Below are 23,653 nucleotides of genomic sequence, written 5' to 3' on the forward strand. Positions count from 1 at the left end.
ATCAATTGGTCGTATACATGCTTAAACAAGGATGAATTTTCATTTCAATTATGAACATGAATTTTAGCAAGAATATGTAGGAGGTACATTACAGAAAAAAACCTGCGAATATTGTTTGGCATAAATCGCTAATCGTTGTAGGTACCTATGTATTAGTTATAACTTATATTGTACATTACCAAGTACCTATATCACTTAAAAGTATTATAGTACGTGCATTAGTTCTGCTTCTCTAAATATCGTGTATCGATAAAACCATCACACAAATATACGTTAAACTCGTTCTAGTATACTAATTAAGAAGGCGAAATTCTACAGCAAACGACCGTCGACGACCGAAGTCATAACAAAAAATAATGATCAGTACGGTATGATTCATAACGTATGTAAATAGTTCTAACGCGTTAATTTTCTCTGTTTACAATATTAAAAAAATTCTAGCGTCAAATTTTTGATCCCACGTTTGATACTTTCAGTCTGGCGATACCCTAGTTGGTCTCGACTTGACTTTACTATGTCGTTAGCTGTCGAGTTCGAGTGTCGAGAGGTGTAGAGTAGACTACAAAGAGGAACGGTTCATCAGGTTCTCATTATGTATGATGCGGTATTAAATCATTATTTCTTTATAGAATCGTGCCCGTTCGCTTATACTTAGTTATCGCCATTACCGCGTGCGATGATCTCAACGTCGTCGTGTTCATCAAAACGAAAACGAAAGTGATTTTACTGATTTTTTTTCGAGCGATTGGTTGAATTTTCGACAGCTTTAACATCATTTCGCGGATATACAGTTCAATTTTTTTGAAAGTGTAATTGTGAGTAAATGTAAATGGGCTCCTGTTGATTCGAAACGTGTGCATGTTGTTATATTTTGATATATTTTTTTGTGAAAGTAAGTATAGGTACCTTGCTAGGTATACTTATAATTTAATCTTGTCGTAGGTATATCGAAGTGTTTATTAGCAAAATATTTATTTACGAATCTGTCAATTTTTCATCAGGGATATTTTGAAAAATTGTCAGTCCTTTCAAATTCAAACTTTACGTGATTTGTTTATTCTTGAGTTTCTTTTCTGCAACTGAAATTTAAAAATGTGACCTACCCATTGGCCTTGTTGTATCTGAACATAGGTAGATGTCTATTGCAAAAATTCGATGTTTTATAGAATTCGTCTCAATCAAACCAACCAAAAAATTTTGATGCTTCAAATAATTCCTATGATTGGATGATTTTATGATTAGATAATTCAACTCCCTAATGATGAAAGTACCTACGTAAATTTATCGAATTTTCATCCGACTTTTACCTAAACTCTGTTTCTAAAATCGAACTAATTTGCTATTTTATTGAAAAATTGTCCATTTAAAAGCGAAATAAGCAATTTATTACATGTTTTCTAATCTCGAAACACGTAAAAGTAACGTATCAATCAACCGTACAGGCCAAGTCGTGTGGATTTTGATACAAGCCAAGAATAGTTTAATTGATAACGTGGAGTCAATAACACAATAGCATCGCATAAATCGAGGGAATATTTCCCATGTCTGCTGAAAAGAATTTACGAGTTCACCGTAATGATTATTTTCTCATTATTACTATAGCTATTTACAAATTGCAATTCTAGTTATAATTTCGCTTCAGCCAATTACCTATATCTACTTACTACGCGCATTAAAGTTGGAAATTGCATACCCATTATAGAAATTTGGAAGACTTGAAACATATGTACTTATGTACCTATATCTAGCTACCTATCTACCTACTTAAATGCTAAGTCATTAGGAGATAATTTAAAAGTAGTTTTACCTTATTTGGTCATTTTTATTTTCAGCAGTTAAATTGGTAAGGACCTACGGTGTTTTTAAAAATTCAATAGACCACGAGTATATTTACACGGGTATAGGTTAGGTATATGCTAGATGCATTATGCAATTTGCAGCAAAAAATGTAATTCTGATTACGTATGTGAACCTGAAGGTTGTTTATTCGACACTTACCTAAATAATAAGAATAACTCAACGTTTGTTGTTGGATGAGTCTGAGTACTTCCTGGGTGAAAATCAATTGAAGAAAGAAAAAAAAAGGGGGGAAGATAACAGTCGATAAGAACTTTTATAATTAGTGCGGTGAAATACACAAAAATTTGTTTCATTTTAAAATTAAAATCGTATAAATATAGCTTCTGCATCATTTCTATTTACCTAATTACTTTTTTTTTGGCATTTCAAGAACCTACTTCAAATTTTACTCGTACTATCGATACTAATCACTCGACTGAGATGTCTATAGGTACTCTTACCTATCGATATTCCTTACATCATTATTCGTAATTTTTGAACATAATTGGAGCCAAAGAACTTGGTTATCGATAAGATGTTTTGTCGTTAAAATTTTTCGAATTCTCTCGGTTGAGGTTGAATAATTAGGTTATCGATTTACGATAAGAACAAATGTATACATTTCTAGTAATGTTGATCTATTTGTATTTCGGTAAATTGATCGACGCAGGTGGAACAAAATAAAGTCTTTATTGTCAATTTATCAACTGGATTTGGTGCTTGGAATAAACAAGGAAAAGTAATAAAAAGCTTACCTACCTACCTACTCTGTATAGTGCATAATGCTCATTGCTCAGTCTTTCAAGTTTTCGGAATTCCCAAGTTTTCAATAGGTACATACTCGTATACATACTTGTCATCATTGAGTTCCCAGTTTACGTACCTGTCTACCTAACTTTTATTCTTGTACTGTTATACCTACTCGCTGGTTAAATGTGCAAAGTGATTTACGTATATTTTTGATTTTAAGCGGATACGTGCATACATCACGGATTGAACGTCAAACGTATGTATTTATTCCAAACCGTTTTTTTTTTTTCACATAAAACTGCACACTTTAAATTTTGATTTATTGCTTTCATTTTTGATTGCATTTTTTAAACTTCTTTTTAAAAAATCTATACTTATACCTATTGGATTTACAACGTAGCTCACAAAAAATTTTCAACTGACCATTAAAAAATTTCAAAGCCCAACTATTTGTAAATTAAAAAACTTTTTTGGTTCTGATCGCTTTCCAATTGATTTTTTTTTGGAAAAAGTTATATCTTGTTTTAAGTTTAATGTATTCATCAAACCACATTTTGCATTTCAAACTGCGCGTTTTTTTTTTCAAATATTGGGCCTTGAAACATGTGTTGCTTGTGGGCTAATTGAAATGTAGCCTGAAACGATGTTCTAGAAAAATACCTAAAAATAATTTATAATTTCAGTATCCCATTAGGTAAATTATATATTTTTTAAAATCATTTTTAAAACTCAAATCCGTGTAGGACTCTTAACTTTTTGATTGCATAGCTGCAATTTTTCGTGAATCTCCTTAATTCCACATGTTCTAGTGGGGGGGGGGGAATGAAATCTGTAATTGAGTGATCAAAAGGTTTTAGGTTCTCGAGGGAGTAATTTAGATTTAACTACTTACTTACCTGTAGTACTTACTACTCAAAACTTTCACTGAAACAGATTTGCAAAAAGTGGGATCCAGTTCATGATGAGGCTTGCCTCAGAGCGCTGAGCGGAGTCACTTTGAAAATAAGAGGAAGAAGAAATTCGACATGTTTTTTTTTGGAAGCATTTGCACATTAATGTTATATAGATTAGAGAGATTGTGCGTTGAACAGGAAAAATTTTTCGATGAAAAAATTGAAACTACAGTGGATAATTTTTACTTTTTTATACTTACCTTCAAAATAAGATTAGAACTAAGCCTTCTTTGAAATAAACGAGCTCTACTTAGGCTATTTATAGATTTTTTGAAAGTTGGGGCAACGTACGAAAGACGTCAAAAGCAACATTTTGATTTCCATTAAAATACCATGAGTTTTTTTTTTTTTTTTTTTTAGAAAAACCTTATCGTGGAATTATAACTTTATCGACTATATAGAGATAGGTAGTCGTTGTATTTTTCAAAAACATCGCAAAAAGTGATAAAAAACAAAAATTTGAATTTAAGTACCTACCTACCTACCTATTTTTAAACTGATTTAGTTGGTGAATTCGTTTTAGATATAGGTATCTAAAAATAATAAAAAATAAAGATCATAAATTACAAGATAACATCAGTCCTATCAATTTTTTCGTCATTCTCCAAAAAAATTGGACCCTAACGTAGAAGAAAATGATTGGATCTGATCAGTTAGAATTAGATCCAATCTTCAACCTTTGACGCGCTCGTTATTTTTTTTTTTTCAAAAAAATTATCTCCGTGATCCTATGATTTAAAAATGGTTAAATACCCAGCACCTATTTATCCGAAATATTTTCCCGTGATAATTCCTAGGCAGCAATTTTCCCCGCCCGTAGAAATGGAAATTTGTTAAATAATGAAAAATTGTCCATGCTATAAACATCTGACAGTCATATGGCAATACTACACATAACGGCAATATTCTCATATTACATTTTTTTAGCAGCACAATTGGTAATTTACAGGATCCCGCTCGTGATAATGTCAACTAAAGTATTTTACACTTCGGAAGTGCACATTTTTACCGCACTAAGCGATATTTTTCACATTACAATGCAGCCTAGCTAAATTATATTGGTTAAAATGAGTTTTTAAACTCACGAACACATGACCGAACGAACATTTACGTAATTAAAATGCAACCTAATTTATCGACCGATCTATCAATATTAATTACGAGTCGACTGTCGAGAGATAAAATCTCAATTCGCAAAAATGATGTAGGAAGTTAGGAACGTCGTTGACGTGTCTTTTGTTTATTAAAATTTATAAACGTCTTCGTACGTACAAGATTAAGGCGTGTTTTGCGATTTTTCTGATTAAAAAAAAAAAAGAAAAGAAAGCACCATTGTAATACACTCGATCGAAGCTGAGAATCACGATGGTACAGGTGGCTCGATGCATTTCTGTATTTTGTTTCTCGGTGGGTATCGTTTAAAGATAATTGAACATATCTCTTTTGAACTTCTCACAATAGCTTAAATGCATCGATGAAAAAAAGATGATAACTCAGTCTGCTAAAGAATTGATGCATAAGCTTAATTAGTATACCTACCTACCTATGGAAAAAATTGAATTAAGTACTCGTTAAAAATTACTAACGTGGTTTACCAGGAAGCTTACCTACATATTAATACCTATTTGTATTATTGTTACGTGTGCGATATGAATTAATGATAAATTGTTTGAATTTTTTTTTTCCAGATGAAGGATAAAGAAATTTTGACGATATTTTTAACGCTGATATTAGCCGTGGTCAATTTCGCGACAGCTAATTACAATTACGATCACGTTCTGCATTTATCTTTGCTATTTTACGAAGCCCAGAGATCCGGACATTTGCCGTCGGATAATAGAATACAATGGAGAGGAGATTCCGCTTTGTATGACCGTGGGTTAAGGGGAGAGGATCTTTCGGGCGGATATTACGATGGTAATGTGACTTAGCCGACTGCGTAACATTTTCCCTTTTGGTATGAAAAGTTACGAAGCAACGAATGTTTCTGTTATGTAGCTGGAGATTTTGTTAAATTTGGATTCACGATGGCAAGCACGACGACGATATTAGCATGGGGATGTTTATCATACAAACAAGCTTACGTCAAAGCCGGTAAGTTCGATTGCCCAGCATATAGGTGATCCTTGTACCTACCTACCTAGTACCTACATAGATTATGTTCTCTGCGAGACAAGTTTAACCCGTGTTTTTTCTGCATTTAGGAGAATGGAAAAACATGCTATCGGCTCTTCAATGGGCTTCGGATTACTTCATCAAATGCCACGTCAGCGATTACGAATTTTATGGTCAAGTTGGCGATTTCACTTTAGATCATAAATTTTGGGGCCGAGCTGAAGATCTAAATATGTCCAGACCAGCATTCAAAATAGATGCCCAACATCCAGGTGTAAATATAAACCTTTATATCGACGACGCGTGCTTCGGAATTCCTTCGGGTTAAAACGTCGACTCGCGTTTTCATGGCAAAAATGAAAAATTCGCTGACTGAAGAAAAAATTTGCCTCTAGTATACTTCACGTTTTAAATAGTCGTCTACTTAAATAACTCGTACCTACTTTAGTTATTTCGTATCCGCGTATAATCACTTCAAATTATCGACCTTCAATTGCATCCGTTAGTTGTATCTCAGATTAATAGATTTTCACGAGGTTATAACTACAAAAATCTCTGCAATAAAATCAATTATATCGTTCTCGAGCTATTAAATTACGAACGACGAAACTTTCCAGGATTTTTACGTTGCTTCATTATCGTGTATTAAATATTTTATTCTGGTATTTCCAGGTTCCGATTTGGCTGGAGAAGCAGCCGCAGCTTTAGCAGCTATTTCAATGGTGTATAAAGAAGTTGACACGCAATACTCATCGTTATGTTTGACGCACGCTAAGAAATTGTATAAATTTGCTACTCAGTACAGAGGGTTGTATCATGAAGCTATCAAAGGAGCTGCTCAATATTACGAGTAAGAAAATCTAGTTTCACTAGTTTCAGTTCTTTGGTATTGTTATTCTTTGTACAAGTGTTTAGCTGAAAATGAGCTACTAAACTCAAAATTCAGATACGTATAGGTAATCGAGTATACCTTTACCTACTACCTAAAAAAAAACTTCGGATAAACATGTTGCCTATTTTGAAAATTGAAGGGACGAATATATTACAAGAACATTTTGATTATAATAAGAAATTGGCACCTACCTACTAAAATGTACATCCAAATTTCAAATTTGATAGCTCAATTCCTTGGACGCCCTGTATATCCAACAAGCAGATTCGTGGACACCAATGGAAATTTATTTGCCTATTTCAAATGTTTTTTTGATTAGAATTGACTGTTAATATCGTTGAATTTTTATACAGATCGACGGATTACGGAGACGAACTAACTTGGGCAGCTGCTTGGTTATTCAAAGCTACAAACGAGGCCCAATATTTGGAGGAAGCTGAACACCATTATGAAAATTTCAGGTTACGAGAAAGACCGAACGAATTCTTCTATAATAAAAAAGTAGCCGGAGTCCAAGTGAGAAATTTTTCAAGAATAAATTCTACGTGATCGTAAAATTTACACGCCGAAATAATCGCAATTATTTCTTAAAAGGTATTATTAGCGCAATTAACGAATCAATCTGAATACGTCGAAGCAGCCCGTTCATTTTGCGATTTCAGCGTTCATAGGCAAACCAGAACACCTAAAGGATTACTCTACATCGAGAAATTCGGTACATTATGCCACGCTGCGAATATTGCTTTCATTTGCTTACAAGTAAGTACCTACCCACACAAAGGTAATATTACTCGTACATACGTAAATCTGAAGCCTGATGAACTTGTTTCGATTATTGCCCTGCCTGGATCATCATTTTGATTGCTCTTGTTTCAGGCTACTACGTCAGGAATATCGCCAAAAGAATCAAAAGAATACGTAGATTTTGCCAAACAACAGATTAATTACATGTTAGGAGATGCTGGCCGAAGTTACGTAGTCGGTTTCGGCGAAAATTATCCAAAACAACCGTACCATGCGGCGAGGTGAACTAAAATTCACTCCATTGACGTACATAACATAAACGATACTTGCGTACGTAAGTTCAATTAACTACGGAAATTTTTTCTGTTCTGTTTTTTTAGTTCGTGTCCTAATAGACCGGAGCCCTGTGGCTGGGAGGCGTTTCGTCGGAATGGCTCGAATCCTCAGCTTTTACACGGGGCATTAGTAAGTGGCCCTGATGAAAACGATTATTACATGGATAAAAGAGAAGAATACATTTATAACGAAGTAACGCTAGATTACAATGCTGGATTCCAATCAGCGGTTGCTGGTCTAAGGCAACTGCAGATACTAGAGCACGCCAAATTACAAAAGCAAAAGGAGGCTGAGGCAGCTCAACGTCAATCCAATCAGATCACCTTAATTGGTAAAACGTATATTTAACACGATGCATATTAATTTCGGGGGGTTGAAAATTACAAATGTATCTGAAATGGAAAATCAAATGTGCCATGTGATAAGTATTCGTGTATGAGAGTGTACGTAAAATGCTGTGATTCGTGTCGGCTAAAAACATCGCATTTTTTTTCCTTTTGTTTTCTCGCGTATCGTATTAATTTGTGAGAATAACCATTTGTTGAGCATAAGGCTTCGATAATTATTGACGATAGCCTTTAGTTGAGTTTGATGTAATTTTTTTTCTCATTTATCGTAGATATTTTAAATTTAAAAAGACTAAATATTAAATTGCATTTTTTTTTACATGCGGTATAGGTAAATGTTAATTGGTAATTTAAGCGTCGAAACATTACTGCTGTTTTGATGGTACCTAATACCTATATTATATAAGTATCTTTCTTCTTTTATGTATTTTGTAATGTTGCGTTTTTTCTTTTTTTCATTATCAATGCATTTACTTAATTTTTATTTTTTTAACTCATTTGACTCGTTTGAAAAAAATGCAAAAGAAAGGTGTTGAAATGCCTCACTTCTCATTTGTAAAAATTAAAAATATATTCTGAAGCGTAATGTATGTGTAGAAAACTGTTCCTTCAAGTAAAATGTGATATAAGTGTTGAGAATATTTTAGTGTTTAAGTTGATTACATTTTTGTTTAATTAATTTTTTACGACAATAGAGAGAAAATAAAATTTGTTTCTAATATTTTTGGATCATCTGATATTATAATTTCTTCTTTTTGAGTAATGAATATGCACTGCGACGAATGATCATATTATACATATGTACCAAATTCAGCGGTAAAATCATTCAATTCATTAAAAAAAAGGTGAAACGTTCAGTAATGTAGTTTTGAAAAAATGAGTTCGTTTAAATTGTAAATAAGAGTAGGTGCTTACGGGACGGACGGCTTAGTACACGGTACACATTACAAAAAATGAAAATAAAATTCGACATACCTACATCTTTTTGAAACCTATTACAAATTAGTTTTAGATTTTATATTTGAACCACCTTTCATCAAAAGACGTAGACTATTCATTACAAGTGCGTGCACTTACGTTTGCATAACCTATGTACAGCAGGAACAAACGTTCGGGCACTGAATAAATTATTAATTTATATTTTCTTACGATGAAAGAAAAATCACGGAGGAGAATAATACCTCCCAGTCCCCCCCCCCCCCATAAAGCACTAACATACTACTAAAAGAGAAAACGTTGAAAAAACTTGCATTATTTTTGCTGGCGCGTTGTTTTTGTTTTTTGGGTTCTTTGTTTGTTGTGGTGTGTGTGTGTGTGTGTGTGCGTGTTTTTTTAAAAATACGTAAGTACAGTAAAAATATTTTTGAATTTTAAAACATTCTCGTAAAATTACAAAACACTTTGATACATTGCAATCCAAACTCAAAAAAAAGGTCAATAATTGGCGTCGCGTATTCTTTTGAGGCAAAAATGAACAGTGAACACACTTGACGTTGGATTGAACAGAATCATGATTTCATGATTTGGCACCGAGTATGAAATGTGTGAGGGGAGAAGATTTTTGTCACTCCAAAATGTTTTTAGAATAGATGCGAACTTTCTGAGAAAAAAAAATACAAAATACCTAACAATTTTACCACGATGCTCAAAAAAGTTGTAAAATCACTGCTACAGCTAAGCTGATGGGGTCAGAATCTGGCAAAAGGCTTCTGAATGGTCAAAAAATACGAAATTTGGGTTTAAGATCAATTTCGATATTACCTAAATATTATAATTTTAATTTCAATATTTTCTCTCGAAAATAACCAGTTATTATTTAAAAGCGCATAAAAATACGAAATTTTTTGAATAGTTCCAGCTGGAGTGGTGGCAACACTTCTTGCAAAAAAAAGTCTCGTTTAAACGAAGTTTTTTTGCGCTAGATCAATTTCAAAATTGACACCAATCGGTCCCGAAATTTTATTCTTCCGAAATTTTTTCTCAATTACCTATCCCCTGGCTTTCCTTGAATACCACGCACATACTCTCGCCGCAATAGTAGTAATCTAACATCGTCTTGTAAGGGGAGCATCATTCACAAACCCAAACAAAACAATTCTCCATTCATCGATTACATTTTTTTGCAATTAAAATGAAAAATCGCATTCGTTTGAATAATCATCAATTGCAGTTGTCATGTCACCGGTTAAACTTAATTGAGATATCCCTCTAGGTGCGCATAATATAATGCTTTATAAACTTTCACTAGGTATAATCACTAGTGAAAAAATTACTCGCTGATACATAATAAAAAACTAATAAGAAAAAGAATAGTAATAAGTACGATATCATTCTATTTAAAAATTAAAACGTTCGCTAAAATAGCTACATTAATTTTTACATTTTAATCAACGCATGTATTTTGCAGTAATAACATCTAACGGCAAGTTCAATGGACAAATAAATCATTTACAATGGTAAAATAGGGAGTATTACATAGAAAATAAATAGGTATCACATATTGATCAGTTAATTATCGTTGACAATTACCAAACACCGAATCACATCATGAGGTGTACCGAATAGGTACAAAAATACAACTTAACAACTACCTACGTGTTTATACTGTTTAGGATGTAGGTGTGCTGCGTGATAATTGAAGATACCTGGATCTATGGTGCCAGAAGACAACAATTAAAGATTCATGAACGCGTAACAATTGCAACAAGGTGATCGAAAATTTCCTTCTTTTCAGAAAAACATATCTCAAGATAAAAAATAAAATCATAGGTATTGTTGTAATTCGGTTGGTAATTTAATAACCAAGCTGAATTAGGTGTAAAGAAATAGATACCAGTATGCGCCAAGAATATGATTCAAAAAAAGTTGAATGATATTTGCGAAATATTTTCTGCAGGGTTGTGCCGTAGAATACACCATGTAGAATACATGGACATTCTACGCGTAGAATAGCACATGTAGAATAGCCTGGAAATAATGTAAAATGCGTAGAATGCGTAGAATGTGTAGAATGCGTAGAATATGCGTAGAATAGGTAAATGTGAAGACAATTTTTTTTTTCAAAAAACTTTATTTTTTCATTTTTTCCATCATTTATTTTATAATCAGGTTATCAGATTACATAATCAAAAAGAAGATTCACATTTCCAATTTAATTAGCTGAACAAAATAGTTGAACTTTCATTTTTCAAATCACATTTTTGATAAATAAACAATATTTTTGGCTTTCAGATGGGTGATTTTGTCTCATTCTACGCATTTTACATCGTATTTTACGCATTCTACACATTCTACGCCTATTCTACGCATTTTACACATTCTACATCAAATTTTACGCATTCTACACCAAAATGTAGAATAGGTTATTCTACGCGTAGATACCCAACCCTGATTTTCTGTAATAAGATCAACGCTTTTTGCATGGTTACATTGGTCTAGGTAACGTAAAAGAACAAATCTCAATTTATAATGTCTCATCAAAAGATGAATAAATTTACCATGGCCTACCGTGTGTAGGTATTAGAAACACATTGTGCAATTATTTATTATCATTTTCATTTGTACGAGTGAGAAATTAGAGTGTAATAATTACAACAAAAAAAAAATTAACGCTACGCATTTGACTAAAGGTAGGTAGGTATGTTTGCTGATGAAAAAAAAATGGTTCAGTTTTTTATCGTTCCGGGGTAATCAAGTTATTGTCTGATTTGTTTGTAACAGGATCCAAAATTAAAATTATAGATAGGGTTTTTTCAACGGAAACTCGAATTTCTGAAATTGAACTTTTAAATTTTCAGGTAAGTACATACAAATTTGGATAATTTTTTTTTCTCAAATGACACCACTTTTCAAAGAATTTCTCGGAAGAACCTAGTACCTATTCCTACTTTGAAAAAGTAAAATAAATGTTAACCACGAGTTTATTAACCCTTCACCATAGGCAGTCTTCATAATGAAGTTTATTACGTCAAAGGTATAACTATAACATTAAATTCTTAGCTTCGGGCTACTTAATTATCGAACTCGTTAAGATAAACATAGGCAGAATTTGTAGCTACGATTAGTAAACACTCGGTTAAAGTAATTGATTTGCGATTACGAGTAATTTCGCGTCGCTCTGTGTGTATACGCGCACGATATTTTTGATACAATTTAAAGTGCACGTTCGACTCGTAAATACATTTGTACAGTTCGCTTATTAAAGCAGGAATTTAAACTTTTCCCAAATGATGAGTAATTTACGAGTTCGAATGTTTTAGAAGATGGCGATGTTTTACACTAATCCGGTTTCAGTTCGGGAAATTATTCTTTCACGATCACGACCTCTTTAAATTATTTTGTCTCTCACATTGTGGTTCGTTCCTCTTGCCTGGCACCCTGACTTAATATCTCGCGATTTACGCTTCATTTTGCCATGTTTTCCTCCAATGATTTTAAAACATGGATTAAATATTACGTAATTGACACTTACTGAGCGTCGTTGTCTGTACTACCAATAAGAAAATTTTTATTTCTTGTTATGTATGTAGGTATCTACAAATACTGTTATACTTTTTACTATAGTACCCAACTATAACGATGTGTAAAAAATTGTAACTAGTACGTAAATAGGTATTTTGGTTCATGATTGAACTTCTGATTTTTTGTAGTTATTACTTACCTACCTATAACGAGATTTGATTTACCCATTCAAATTTAAAAAATCGATTCTTCCATGGAAGCTGGTCAGTACTCGTATTCAAAATAAGAAAATGGAACTTTTTTCAGTAGAAATGATTTTATTCGTTCGTACTGCAGTGAGAGGGATATAGGAACCTATCCTTAATAACTTTTCCAAAAATTACTGACCTAACCTACCAACCTGCCTATTTAAAAATACTCGTGTAATTTTATTTAAATCTTCATAATTGATGGTAATAAATATTCATTGCCTATTGGAAATTCTGATTTTACCTGCTAAGTGCCTATTCGCTGATTACCTATATTGTATTTTATTCCACGAAAACTGCTATTAAGTAGGTAGGTAAGTATCTATTTCAGCAGCGAAGTGCTAAAATTGGAAAAAATGTCTCTGAATATTACGGACATTAATACAGAATAGTCTATACTCAGCCGACTCGCAAAGTTCTTGATTTTTTTCATGGAATTATAGCACTAAAATTTCCGCTAACCCATCTTCTTGTACTCTTTAATTTTATTTACTCGAGTATTTACTATTTACAAAAAGATGTTCCAACTCATTAAGTAAGTACCTAACTATAAGATTAACAAGATTAACATAACGATGTTGTATATATTTCAAGTTCAAAATACTCGTATGTAGTTGAATGAAGGTAATCTTTAAAAATTGATAAATTTTAGATTATACGGTTCGAATAATATTAGGGAAAAGATAGGTACAGCAAAAACAGAGACTCATTAATACAATACATATTACATATCAAAAAATATAAGAATGATAATTTTTCACCACATTTCTTAAAGTTTATACTTTCCAAGAGTGTTACACACTATACACTATGCAGCTGGCAGCTATACTGAGATCGAGTTGTATAGGTAGTCTATGCAAACAAAAACAACATTTACAATGTTATCATAGGTTTAAGTACTGAATATTTTATCATAGATGACCTAAGTGCCAGTGTATTAATGAACGGATGTTTATAATGATGGGAAATTTTCAATTTCTTAACATTTCTTACTGTGTGTGATATTTTGTTTCTTCATGAATGAATCACGAAAATAAATGAAGCGTAATTTACGTAGATATTAGTTCGAGCTACCATTATCTATACCTCTACCTAGGTACCGATACTTACCTAATTTATGCGTCAGTATAGGTATGTAGTTGATGAGTATACCATAAAGGAGCAAATTTTTCACTGCTCCAATTTTAATGAAACAGATAACACTGCCTATTACATCGAAATAGTATTAGTAAGTAGGTACATTTTAAAGCTCTGTTACCAAAAAAAATGTACTTCAGCGCATATGAGTCTATGACTGATGGTTCGTGCTTATTGAAATTTGCTATACTTACTGGTACTTGGTTGGTAGCAGTTTTTTCGCGTTTTTGATCGTACAAAATTTTGTCAAAAATCTGGATTTCAAGACGCGCTTTTTCGATTCAGCTCTAGCGTAATAGGTCGGTATGTACATCTAAGTACCCAATTGTAAGGGTGAATTGTGTAAAGTTAAAATATGGGAGGATTTTGCCTAAATTCTGTGGAGACCTTCATTTTGAGTTGAAAGTCACTCAGAAAATTTTTTGCTCCGAAGATGACCCTTGAGGGAAGATGGGTCCTCAAAAAGAGGGAATTTTCGGAAAAAGGTGTTTTTTCACTCTAGCATACTCTACCCCACGTGTTTTGGAAAAAATGACCCAGATTCAAAAGAAAGCAATTGAGATTCTGCATCGATCTATGCTATTGCCATCAAAATAATCCAAATCCACTTTTGGGATTATTGGATACTTGAAAATTTGCAAATTGCTTAAGGTACTTTAGGGTAAGTAAATTTGTAGGTATTTTGAAAATGTTTTCTTCTCAAATATTTCGCCGCGTGCATTAATTTCTGAAACTGAAGGAAAATGTTGGAATACAGAGATGCCAATTTTTCGGTCATTATTGTCAATTTCAAACAATCGAAAAAATTTGATAAGTTTGACTATTTTCCTCGATTTTTTGGAATTGGCAATATTATGACCAAAAAATTGGCACCCCTGTGTTCAAAATATTTTTCTCAATTTGAAAAAATATGAATATCTTTTCGTGTTTTTGGCATAATTATATCGGAATATTTGAGAAGAGAACGTTTTCAAAACACAAATTTGCCCAAAAATATAAGAAATACGCCAATTTTTGAATTTTGATGGCAATTGGCTCAGATCGACGCAAAATCTCCCATACTATCTCTAGGAACTGAGCCAATTTTCTCAAACCGGATTGGGTAGAGGCTACAGCGAAAAATCACGATTTTTTCGAAAAGGTTACCTTTTTGAGAACCTGTACCTCCCCTCTGAGGGCACATTTGGAGCTAAAAAAATTTCTGAGCGATTTTCAGCTCTAAATGAAAGTCTACACTACATTTTCGTTAAAATCCTCCGACAATTTTTTTTCGCAATCCACCTTAATATGCACGGACATTCAAGCCCTTTTGTTCCATAGTCGTACGGAGATGTGATTTGGGATAATTCAACGGATCTAGCCTCCCCCTCCTTGCTACACTTCTGGGTTGGGTAGGTATAGGTAGGTAGATAGTAATATTTATCTTTTTCATTCTGTCTTGCCAATATCTACAAGCACCTATCCATTTCACCTGTGTTTGTTCATCTTTTTGTTCCGTTCTAGGATTTGTTGCAAAAAATAGTAAACCGGTATTGTTTATTGAATACGTATTTTAGCTAATGTATATTTTCATGTTAAAAAGATGAAAACAACTTTTTACTGCATTGCAAATTGTAATATTATTTAGCATACTGTATCAGATAGCCACTTTTTGAAACCATTAGATAGGTATGCAAAACAAAATATTAAAAGTAGGTAATATCGAATTATATCTGAAAAACGCACGTAACAGTGATTCAAAAATATCTGTCCAGCAGCTTTGATCCTTCTGTTCAAAAATGATTGATTTCATTCCAAACTCTCAAAACGCCATTTTTACGGAACACCCTTTGAATGTTTGAAAAAATCCTCCAATGGTACTTCCATTCACTGCCATAATGTAAACCCCTGGAGCATTAACGCAGACTGCAACTAAAAAAGACAAAAAAAAAAGTGCAAGTGAATTAAAATTTCGCGTTTTCCTAACAACCCGCGATCATCAAGCGTTAAAACTGGAACATTTCTCCAGCTCGGTAACTGCAGCAAATGGAAATGGATGCACCATAACCTTGAAGAAAAACCCGCGCGTCATCGGGTAGATACCTAATTGAGACATAACCAGTGCACAGAAATTTGATCGATCGCCGATGACTATACCGTCAGCAATCACTATAGGTAGGTAGGTAGGTAGGTATGTCTCCGTCTGGAGAATAAGTTACAAAGTGAAGGCTGGCCGCGACTTAGTACTGTCTGAGAATCATTGCTCGTATATAAGGTTTCCGCGAGGTGGTAGTAAGGCATAGTAGTATGATAGTCTAGGTACATGCTGGAGAACAGTTACCGCCGTCGTAAATCAACTCGATTGCATCTTTGATTGTTAGTTTTTGCAGTGCGCCCGCTCGTTACTCTCACAATTTTCTCATACACTTCTCTACCTAGTTCGCTGATCACGTGTGTTCGTCTCGTAAACATACCTGTATATTTTTTGTCGTATATCGTCATCGTGTGTTACCAATAAATCTGCATTTTTTCCTCTACCAATACTATTACTGAGTGCGTGATCAATTTGCGGCTGTGATATATTTTTTAGTGAAAATTATACTCGTATTTGTTAATCGAAATCGATTCTACCATTTCTATTCCTCCTGCAGTTACCTACCATAACCTTTGGAAATATGTTCGTGTGGAAGTGAGATCTACCATTTGAAGAAAAAAAAAACGTGCATCGTCGAGTAAGTAGATAATATATATCTAGTTTTCTTCAATTTTCACACCATTGGAACCTATCTTTTGCCCTAGCTTAGCTCAAAACTTACACATCGAGTAACAGAAGAAGTTGATAAAACACGTTGTACGTTGTACTACGTAGTACGTACCTAACTACCTATTTCAAATGTATTATCGGATTGTATCTGAGACCTAAATGTATTTTCAGAACACGTTTTTCTATCACGTTGATAACTCACTATAATAACTTCAACTTGTTTTGAAAAAAAATCTTCATCTTCAGAAACAACACGCGGTGCTGCAGATAGTGATAACGATTCTTTATCTGTTTGACATTTTAGCAAAACGGCCTCTCTGCTGGATAGGGTCAATAATCTGCGTACGTTAATTTATTATAATAGTCAATATACCAGTAATTCCAAAGTTGAACTAGAGAACCATAAACAGGATCACATGAGGGGAAAAAATCCGCGAGATTTGGCTGACTAGTTTTTTTTTCAAATGAATGCAGATACATATACTATATGTGAGTGTATGACGAGTACCCGCATTGCTTCTATTCCAATTTGCCTGGGGTTTAATGTAAACAATACTAGTTTGATAAAGTATTATGTACCACCAACGTTGCAGTATCATACCTAAATTTTCATATCTAAGATTTGGAAACTTTTGAAAGTATTTTCTTACCTTCCCAAATCGTGAATTCTGCGTAGTCTACTTGTATTCTTAATCGGAAGTATATTATCGTTGGTTAGTAACTAAAGTAATAGCCATTACTCAAATTCTGGTGGATACATTTGCGGTTACGTAAGATTAACGGCATTAAAGAGGCAAATGTTACTTTCTTGAAGGTGTTCGTTGCATTTAATATACCTATCTGCCTACCTACCTACCTACCTACCTACCTACAATATTGATCAAGTAATCATGAAAACAAGCGAATAGAATAACTTTATAATATTTCTATCGGTAGGTCTAGGTATAATGCCCAAAGCAAATCAACATTGTTTTCGTATTCAAATCTCAAAAAAAGATTAGGTACTCATAGGTAGAAAATCGAGTGAAACTTCAACTTTTCAATATTTCTCGCCTCGCAGAACTGATGTTCCATAGAAATGAAGTTACTGCAACGTTGATTTTTTTAGCTAGAAAGCTGAAGATGATTATTCGTAGCAGTTTTTTGATCGATCTGGAATTGATAACGTTACCTATGCTTGGTAACCACCTCCTTATTGATGAAACCAATGATAGAAATATGACTGCATACTGCATATCCTAATTTACATTAATCGGCTATGCATCCGTCGAACATCAACCATTCGATGAGTTTCGTATTGAGGAATGATCGAATGTAGGTACTTTGGATGCAAAATCAAGCCGAAGTAGAAACCGTTTTTTTTATTAACAGGAATGACAAATATTACGATTATTATTCGCTCAAATTAGGCAATTTATACGGCGAGTAGGTATCGAATCGTGAAATATTTGAATGATTTTGAGACCTCCTGCAGCATTCTGTAACGGTCTTCCGATCCCAACCGGTAACAGGTATTTCAATGTAATTTCGATTTTGCTATATCGGCGTAAAAAAATAAAAATCGCCATTTCTACGTGTAAACGTAAGCAGATCAGATAGGTAAACCGATTTCCCAAACTACAGATTATTTTTTTCTGTATCGAGAATGGGGGAAAAGGAGGAATTACGAAATGGGCAATGTAGACTGATCAACCTATATCCTCTTTTAGATATCGCGGATTAAATCTACGAGATGATTTTGAAACTGAAATCAAGCCCAATATTCGTGTTAAAGTCACCTCTCGTGGCGTGCCATGGCACCTATAAAATAATCTAGGCTAGGTACAGCGCATTAAAAAACCTTAATAATTTTCGTAAAAAAAAAAAAACATCGCAAACATTGCAAGATCGAAATAACGTTGTAACAATGCTGTGAAAAAGTCTAAATTACGTTAATCAATTATGAATACAATAAGCGAAGTTTGTAGGTATACCTATTTCTTTAATGCAATAATCGTCAGTGTCTGCAGTGTTCTTCGTTACAATTATAACGCAGTTGGCAAATGTAGGTTTATGGTGGCTGCTAGTGCTACTACATCTACAACTGGCGTATACATATTTCGATGTTACAAAATTACCTACAAATATATAAAGAATATTGGAAATTATGAGAGATTAATTTCTATTTCGATAGTTGAAAATATTACCGATGTATTGTGCCTACGTTATTATACCTACCCGTACAAGTATTATGATAGTGTATTCCTATGGGATAAAGGTCATTATATTCTACAAAATGAGAATTTAATAGGACGCGTGATTTAAAAATATGTCTGCATCTTTAATTAACAGCACTTACAGGATACCTATATGGCCAGCAGCGTGACTGAGTGGTCAATTGGGTTTTTAAAAATGTCACCAATTGATACGTAGACGTACCTACCTACCTATGTATCAATTACGCGCAGGAAATTATTTATTCGATTCCCCGTCTGTGACAAATTACCTGCGAAATGATGCTTTGTCTGTGATTTCAAACAATCTTAAAGATATCTTCGGTTTGTTAAATTTCAAAATAATGTCGAAGCTACATACCTATACCTATAGAAAATATCGATTGTTTTAATATCAATGTTTCTAAACGATGCATCATCTCATACCATGATTTACACATTTCTTAAACGGTATCTATTATTTTTATAAACCTTTTGTCTTCAATTTTTTGAGAGGAAAACTCGAAAAAAATTGGAAAAATGTAAAATTAAATTTTGATATAGGCACCTATTTTAACAATTTTCATCGTACATGTTGCATCCTTATCAACTCCCAATACTTAAATAAATGTCTCAAAGAAAATTTTGAAAAAATTCTGCAAAAATATTACATCAATCTAAGTGGTGTCAGTTTGGGTGTGAAGAAATATGTTTTAAAATGACTCGAAAATCCTTTTTATTGTTTATAGCTTGAAGGGAAAAGGAGAGATTATACAATTTTTGGCTTCCATTCGAGTGACGGTATATTTTTTGCGCCAGAAGTCTGTCCAAAATTCGTGTGATCCTGATTCCAGTAACTTTAAATTTTAATTCATGTAATCCTGATCCACGTGAAGCTCGTCATCGGCGAGTTTCTGATATCAGATACCGCGGACCTATAAAAACGTTAAAAAAATTACCAAATTTTTAAATTTTGAATCACATTGAAGTTGCCTTTTAAATACTGAGTCTGACTTTTGAGAATTTTAAAAAAAATCAATGTAGTAGGTACTAGGTACCTACTAAAATGATATCAAGCATTCAAAAATTAATTTTTAACATTTTATCATCTAGACTTTTAAAAGTGTAGAAAAAATTCTGTAGTAGGTATCCATCATCAATGACATTTCCTTATCAAATTTAAAGCGAAAAATATATTTTAATTTTTTTTATGAAAGAGACTTTACCCCATTTTTGACTTTTTTTTTACGATTTACAACTTCCCTTTCATCCCCACACCACTTGCGGATTTCGACATTCGTGATCTTTTGGGTGTAGGTAGGCCATTCGAATTCAAATTTCAGACCATTTTCCTCCGAATGAGACATTCTTGGATTGGCCGGAGAAAGGGAACGAACAAACGAACGAATTTTTCATTTGTTTTCTAAATAGTTATCAATGTAGGAAATAAATTTTAACCAAACTGTTTCAAAAAGTAAACATCGAACTGGAAAAATTCCATAAAAATTGACATTACTTAATTACTTATTATAGCTAACAGAAATGTATAGTGAAACTAATTGTAAGTACCTACCTACCTACCTCTACCTACCTACCTACCTACCTGGGTACCTATGATTCGTCATTTTTAAAATTCAATTTGTTATTTGATCACTGCTGATAATTTTTAAAAAAATAATAATAATAATAATTCGAAGATGATAATCCAAAGATTTTAGGTACCTATTTATTAAAAAAAGTAGCTGTAAATTACATTTTGATGTTATGGCGAGTAAAAAAAAACACAATTGGTGTCTACAGCTGCACACTCGGGAATCATCCAAGGGAGGGGTACAATCTGACAGGTGCTGAGAATAGGGGCTTAAACGCGCGTGGAAGCTCCGGATTGTTGAAATTTGATCATCCTTCATTATTGGTCCCTGACGTATGTATCACGAAACATCTACTTATACACATGAAAAGTGGTATTACGCAGCCCATACTAGATAAACCTCAGACTTTTTGCGGCCCGGTACTGGGCTGCAAAAAGTCTATTCTGTTTTCACTCGCTACAGACATTCAAAAATAAGCCAACCCAGTGTGTATATGAGGCAGAATACCACTAAAGACCTGCATTATCCGATTTTATGAACTTGACGTCACACGCACGAGCTATTCGAGTTCCCCACCTCTCTGGAAGTAAATGAAAACATTTTTTTGATGGTGGAAAAAGTCTGGGGAATATCTACAAAACATACACTTGAGTGGGGAGCCCTCCTCAAAAATTGAAAATTGAATTACAAGCCTAAATATAAGTCTTTCTCCAACCTGATGGAGTATATACCTTCTTTTCATGGCCCAGCAGTGAGCTGCTTTGAGAACACATGGAAAAAAATCAGCGCGCCTCTGCTAGTGCAAACCAAACGTTGGTCCGCAAAAAGTCAGTGAAATGTCATGGGCTGCGTAATGTATGGGGGCAATCTATTTATACATACAAGCATAATCAACATTTTCCTTACAAACGAAATTTTGTGAATAAATTTGCTCACAAATATACTTACTCATTGGTTTGCTAATTTTTCCAGGTATTCCGTACCCTTACAGAAATATGTAAGAAATGTTCTATTTTCTATTCACGTACTTAGTTTTGAAACATTTTGTATTATTGGCACGTTCATAAGATACCTACATATAACCGCATAAATACCTATTCTGGAAAATCCCTCGTCATATATCTACTTTAAGTATAGGTACCTGGAAGAATGATTCATTTCCACCAGGGGAATCAGGGTCAACGAATGCACTTAATCAACACGACGGATGCACATAAATGTTAATTCAACACCGTGTTAACAATATGATGATAAACAAAAATAAATTTTTCCCCAACCTTTGGTAAACGATTACGTGACGTGACATCGTTTAGTTTAACTTTTTTTTAACGGTGATATAAAATACACCCGATGGTTATCTATAACGCATTTTAATTATTACCGATTACCGCGCAAATTCTGTAACAAATTATAATTTTATCTGCCATAAAAAACATATGCAGCAGAACGGTGAATAGATCTTGCGAGGTTACACCTTCGTTTGATAGAATGGAATATGTAGTTTAATACGTACTTCATACGCTTTGGCTTCACTTTAAATTGCAAAACTAAGTATAATTATCGAATTTGGGTTGATTAATGAACTAGGGTAGGTAAGTAAGCTATTTCTTCTTCTTTTTTTTTTTTAAATTGCACACGTAAGTTTATATAGGTAGGTAATAGGTTGGTATTGCAATAGGCTGTACTTCGTGAGTGGCTCGTAAATGGTGCGATTAGTGAGCGGATTAAGTTAAATGTAGGAATTCGTTCGGTTCTTGGTTACTTTCTTCGAAACGCGTAAAATCTTGCTGTGTTTACTGCTCTAGAAGTGTATAGGTATAGTACCTATTTTTTACATCAAACTATTGACTATAATTTAGCAGATCATCGACACTTTTTTGTTCCCAATTCCCATAAGTATTTAAATTCATCTAACGTCATCTTAAATTCGCAAAATTTTTATCGAGTTTTCAAAATACATCTGAATACGAAGGTAGGTATTATTTTCGTGCATTAATTTAGGTAAAGGTCGATGACAGTTACATTATCTACTAATCAAATTAAAATTGGCCTTCGCCTTAGGCAATTCGTGAAAAATATTGCAAAAAAATCATGTTTAACAAGGCATCTGTTTGTACAGTATCTACCTATACGTAGGTACCTACCTACCTACTTGTAATGAAAGTATCGCATTGCTGCGTGGCCTATGCGATTTGGTATTAGATTTTGTAATTTTTCATTGTATGGAAATTTTAAAACGAATGGTGAATTTAAAATTTTATACTGTTGACGTAAAAGTAGAGTACCTATGTAATGTGGAAATCCTATAGGATTATGGTGTTCGTGGAGCTTGAATTGAAGCGTAAAGCGTACAAAATGGGCATTTGTAAAAGATTCGATTGAGAAAAGTGATCCTTCGTGTAAGTTTTCCGATTGGCAAATCAGCTTAGGCGATACCTACGTGTGTAGATGTGACTCGAAATGAGATCGCCAGCGCCGACCAATATGATGAATATTTTATAGTCTTCAGTTTTTGTTTTAACGAAATGTTTTTCTGGAGTAATGCACTGAAAACCCGTAATTTTATCTAATATTTTAGTACTATACGATGATTGCTTTTTAATTTTTTTTTCTTTTTAAATTTGAAGCCATAATGAATCTAACTTTACCTGGTATGTACGTACTTCAAAAGTTGATTCGAAAAAAAAAATCTTGCGTTATTTTTATAAATGTACATTTTTGATTCTTTTTTAATTTGTGGGTACCTATTATACATTTTTTCATAATTTCACCTCTGAAAGAAGTGACCAAAAGTGCTGTTTGAAAGCTGAAAATGTGTGTTTTGCTCAGAAGATATGCTTGAAAAAATTTTAAAAAAGGTTTCATGGATAGCCCTTCGTAGATTTTTAATCACCTTTCTCCTCTTCTCCATACTTCCTTCTGAAACATTCTCTATTTATTTACTGTTGATAGAGGCATCTAGGTGATGAAAAAACTACATAGGTACATCAAGTTGACGAACTTTGTAAAAGAAATTTAAAATTCAATTTTGAGCTGAAAAACTGGAATTAATGATTTCTTGAGAGGGTAAAACGTTGGAATACACGACCTAGAAAGAAAATTCTCAGAATGTGGCTGACTAATCACGCATTTCCAGATTTTGAGGCATTTGAAAAAAAATTGAGCCCTCAAAAAATATTGTCATAATATTTACTTAGGTGAAAATTCGGTCTCTAAATTTGATTGCAATTTTAAAATAACCATAAATATGGTTTTCTGGAATACCTACCTAAGTATTAAGTGAACATTTGATTTTTTAAAATCA

At 33.3% G+C, this 23,653-nt stretch overlaps 2 protein-coding genes across 3 annotated transcripts in view; both read left to right on the forward strand.

Moving 5' to 3' along the window:
- The first annotated feature begins 382 nt into the window (after nucleotides 1-382).
- Nucleotides 383-8,697, forward strand: LOC135832398 (endoglucanase A-like). 2 transcript variants are annotated; one of them, XM_065345629.1, is made up of 9 exons: nucleotides 383-892; nucleotides 5,231-5,459; nucleotides 5,541-5,636; nucleotides 5,747-5,929; nucleotides 6,330-6,507; nucleotides 6,903-7,065; nucleotides 7,144-7,308; nucleotides 7,426-7,574; nucleotides 7,674-8,697. In XM_065345629.1, the coding sequence occupies exons 2-9, from the start codon at nucleotides 5,231-5,233 to the stop codon at nucleotides 7,975-7,977; spliced, it is 1,467 nt and encodes a 488-aa protein (XP_065201701.1). In that variant the 5' UTR covers nucleotides 383-892; the 3' UTR covers nucleotides 7,978-8,697. The 2 variants fall into 2 exon arrangements, with proteins under 2 accessions (XP_065201701.1, XP_065201702.1); XM_065345630.1 differs by lacking the exon at nucleotides 383-892 and adding an exon at nucleotides 2,717-2,845.
- A 7,398-nt stretch (nucleotides 8,698-16,095) lies between these two features.
- Nucleotides 16,096-23,653, forward strand: part of Gld (Glucose dehydrogenase) — a 32,195-nt gene continuing 24,637 nt past the window's right edge. The window contains exon 1 of the mRNA XM_065345634.1: nucleotides 16,096-16,533. The gene's annotated coding sequence lies outside the window, so the exon portion shown is untranslated. The remainder of the gene's footprint in view (nucleotides 16,534-23,653) is intronic.

The sequence above is a fragment of the Planococcus citri genome, chromosome 1 (genome assembly GCF_950023065.1).
Source record: "Planococcus citri chromosome 1, ihPlaCitr1.1, whole genome shotgun sequence".
NCBI classification, from domain to species: domain Eukaryota; kingdom Metazoa; phylum Arthropoda; class Insecta; order Hemiptera; family Pseudococcidae; genus Planococcus; species Planococcus citri.

What these genes read in the sequence shown, in the direction of transcription:
- LOC135832398 (XM_065345629.1), top strand. Translation starts at nt 5,231, where the DNA reads ATGAAGGATAAAGAAATTTTGACGATATTTTTAACGCTGATATTAGCC. An exon ending in AATAGATGCCCAACATCCAG is followed by an intron (nt 5,930 to 6,329) that starts GTGTAAATATAA and finishes TGGTATTTCCAG; the next exon opens with GTTCCGATTTGGCTGGAGAA. An exon ending in CAACCGTACCATGCGGCGAG is followed by an intron (nt 7,575 to 7,673) that starts GTGAACTAAAAT and finishes CTGTTTTTTTAG; the next exon opens with TTCGTGTCCTAATAGACCGG.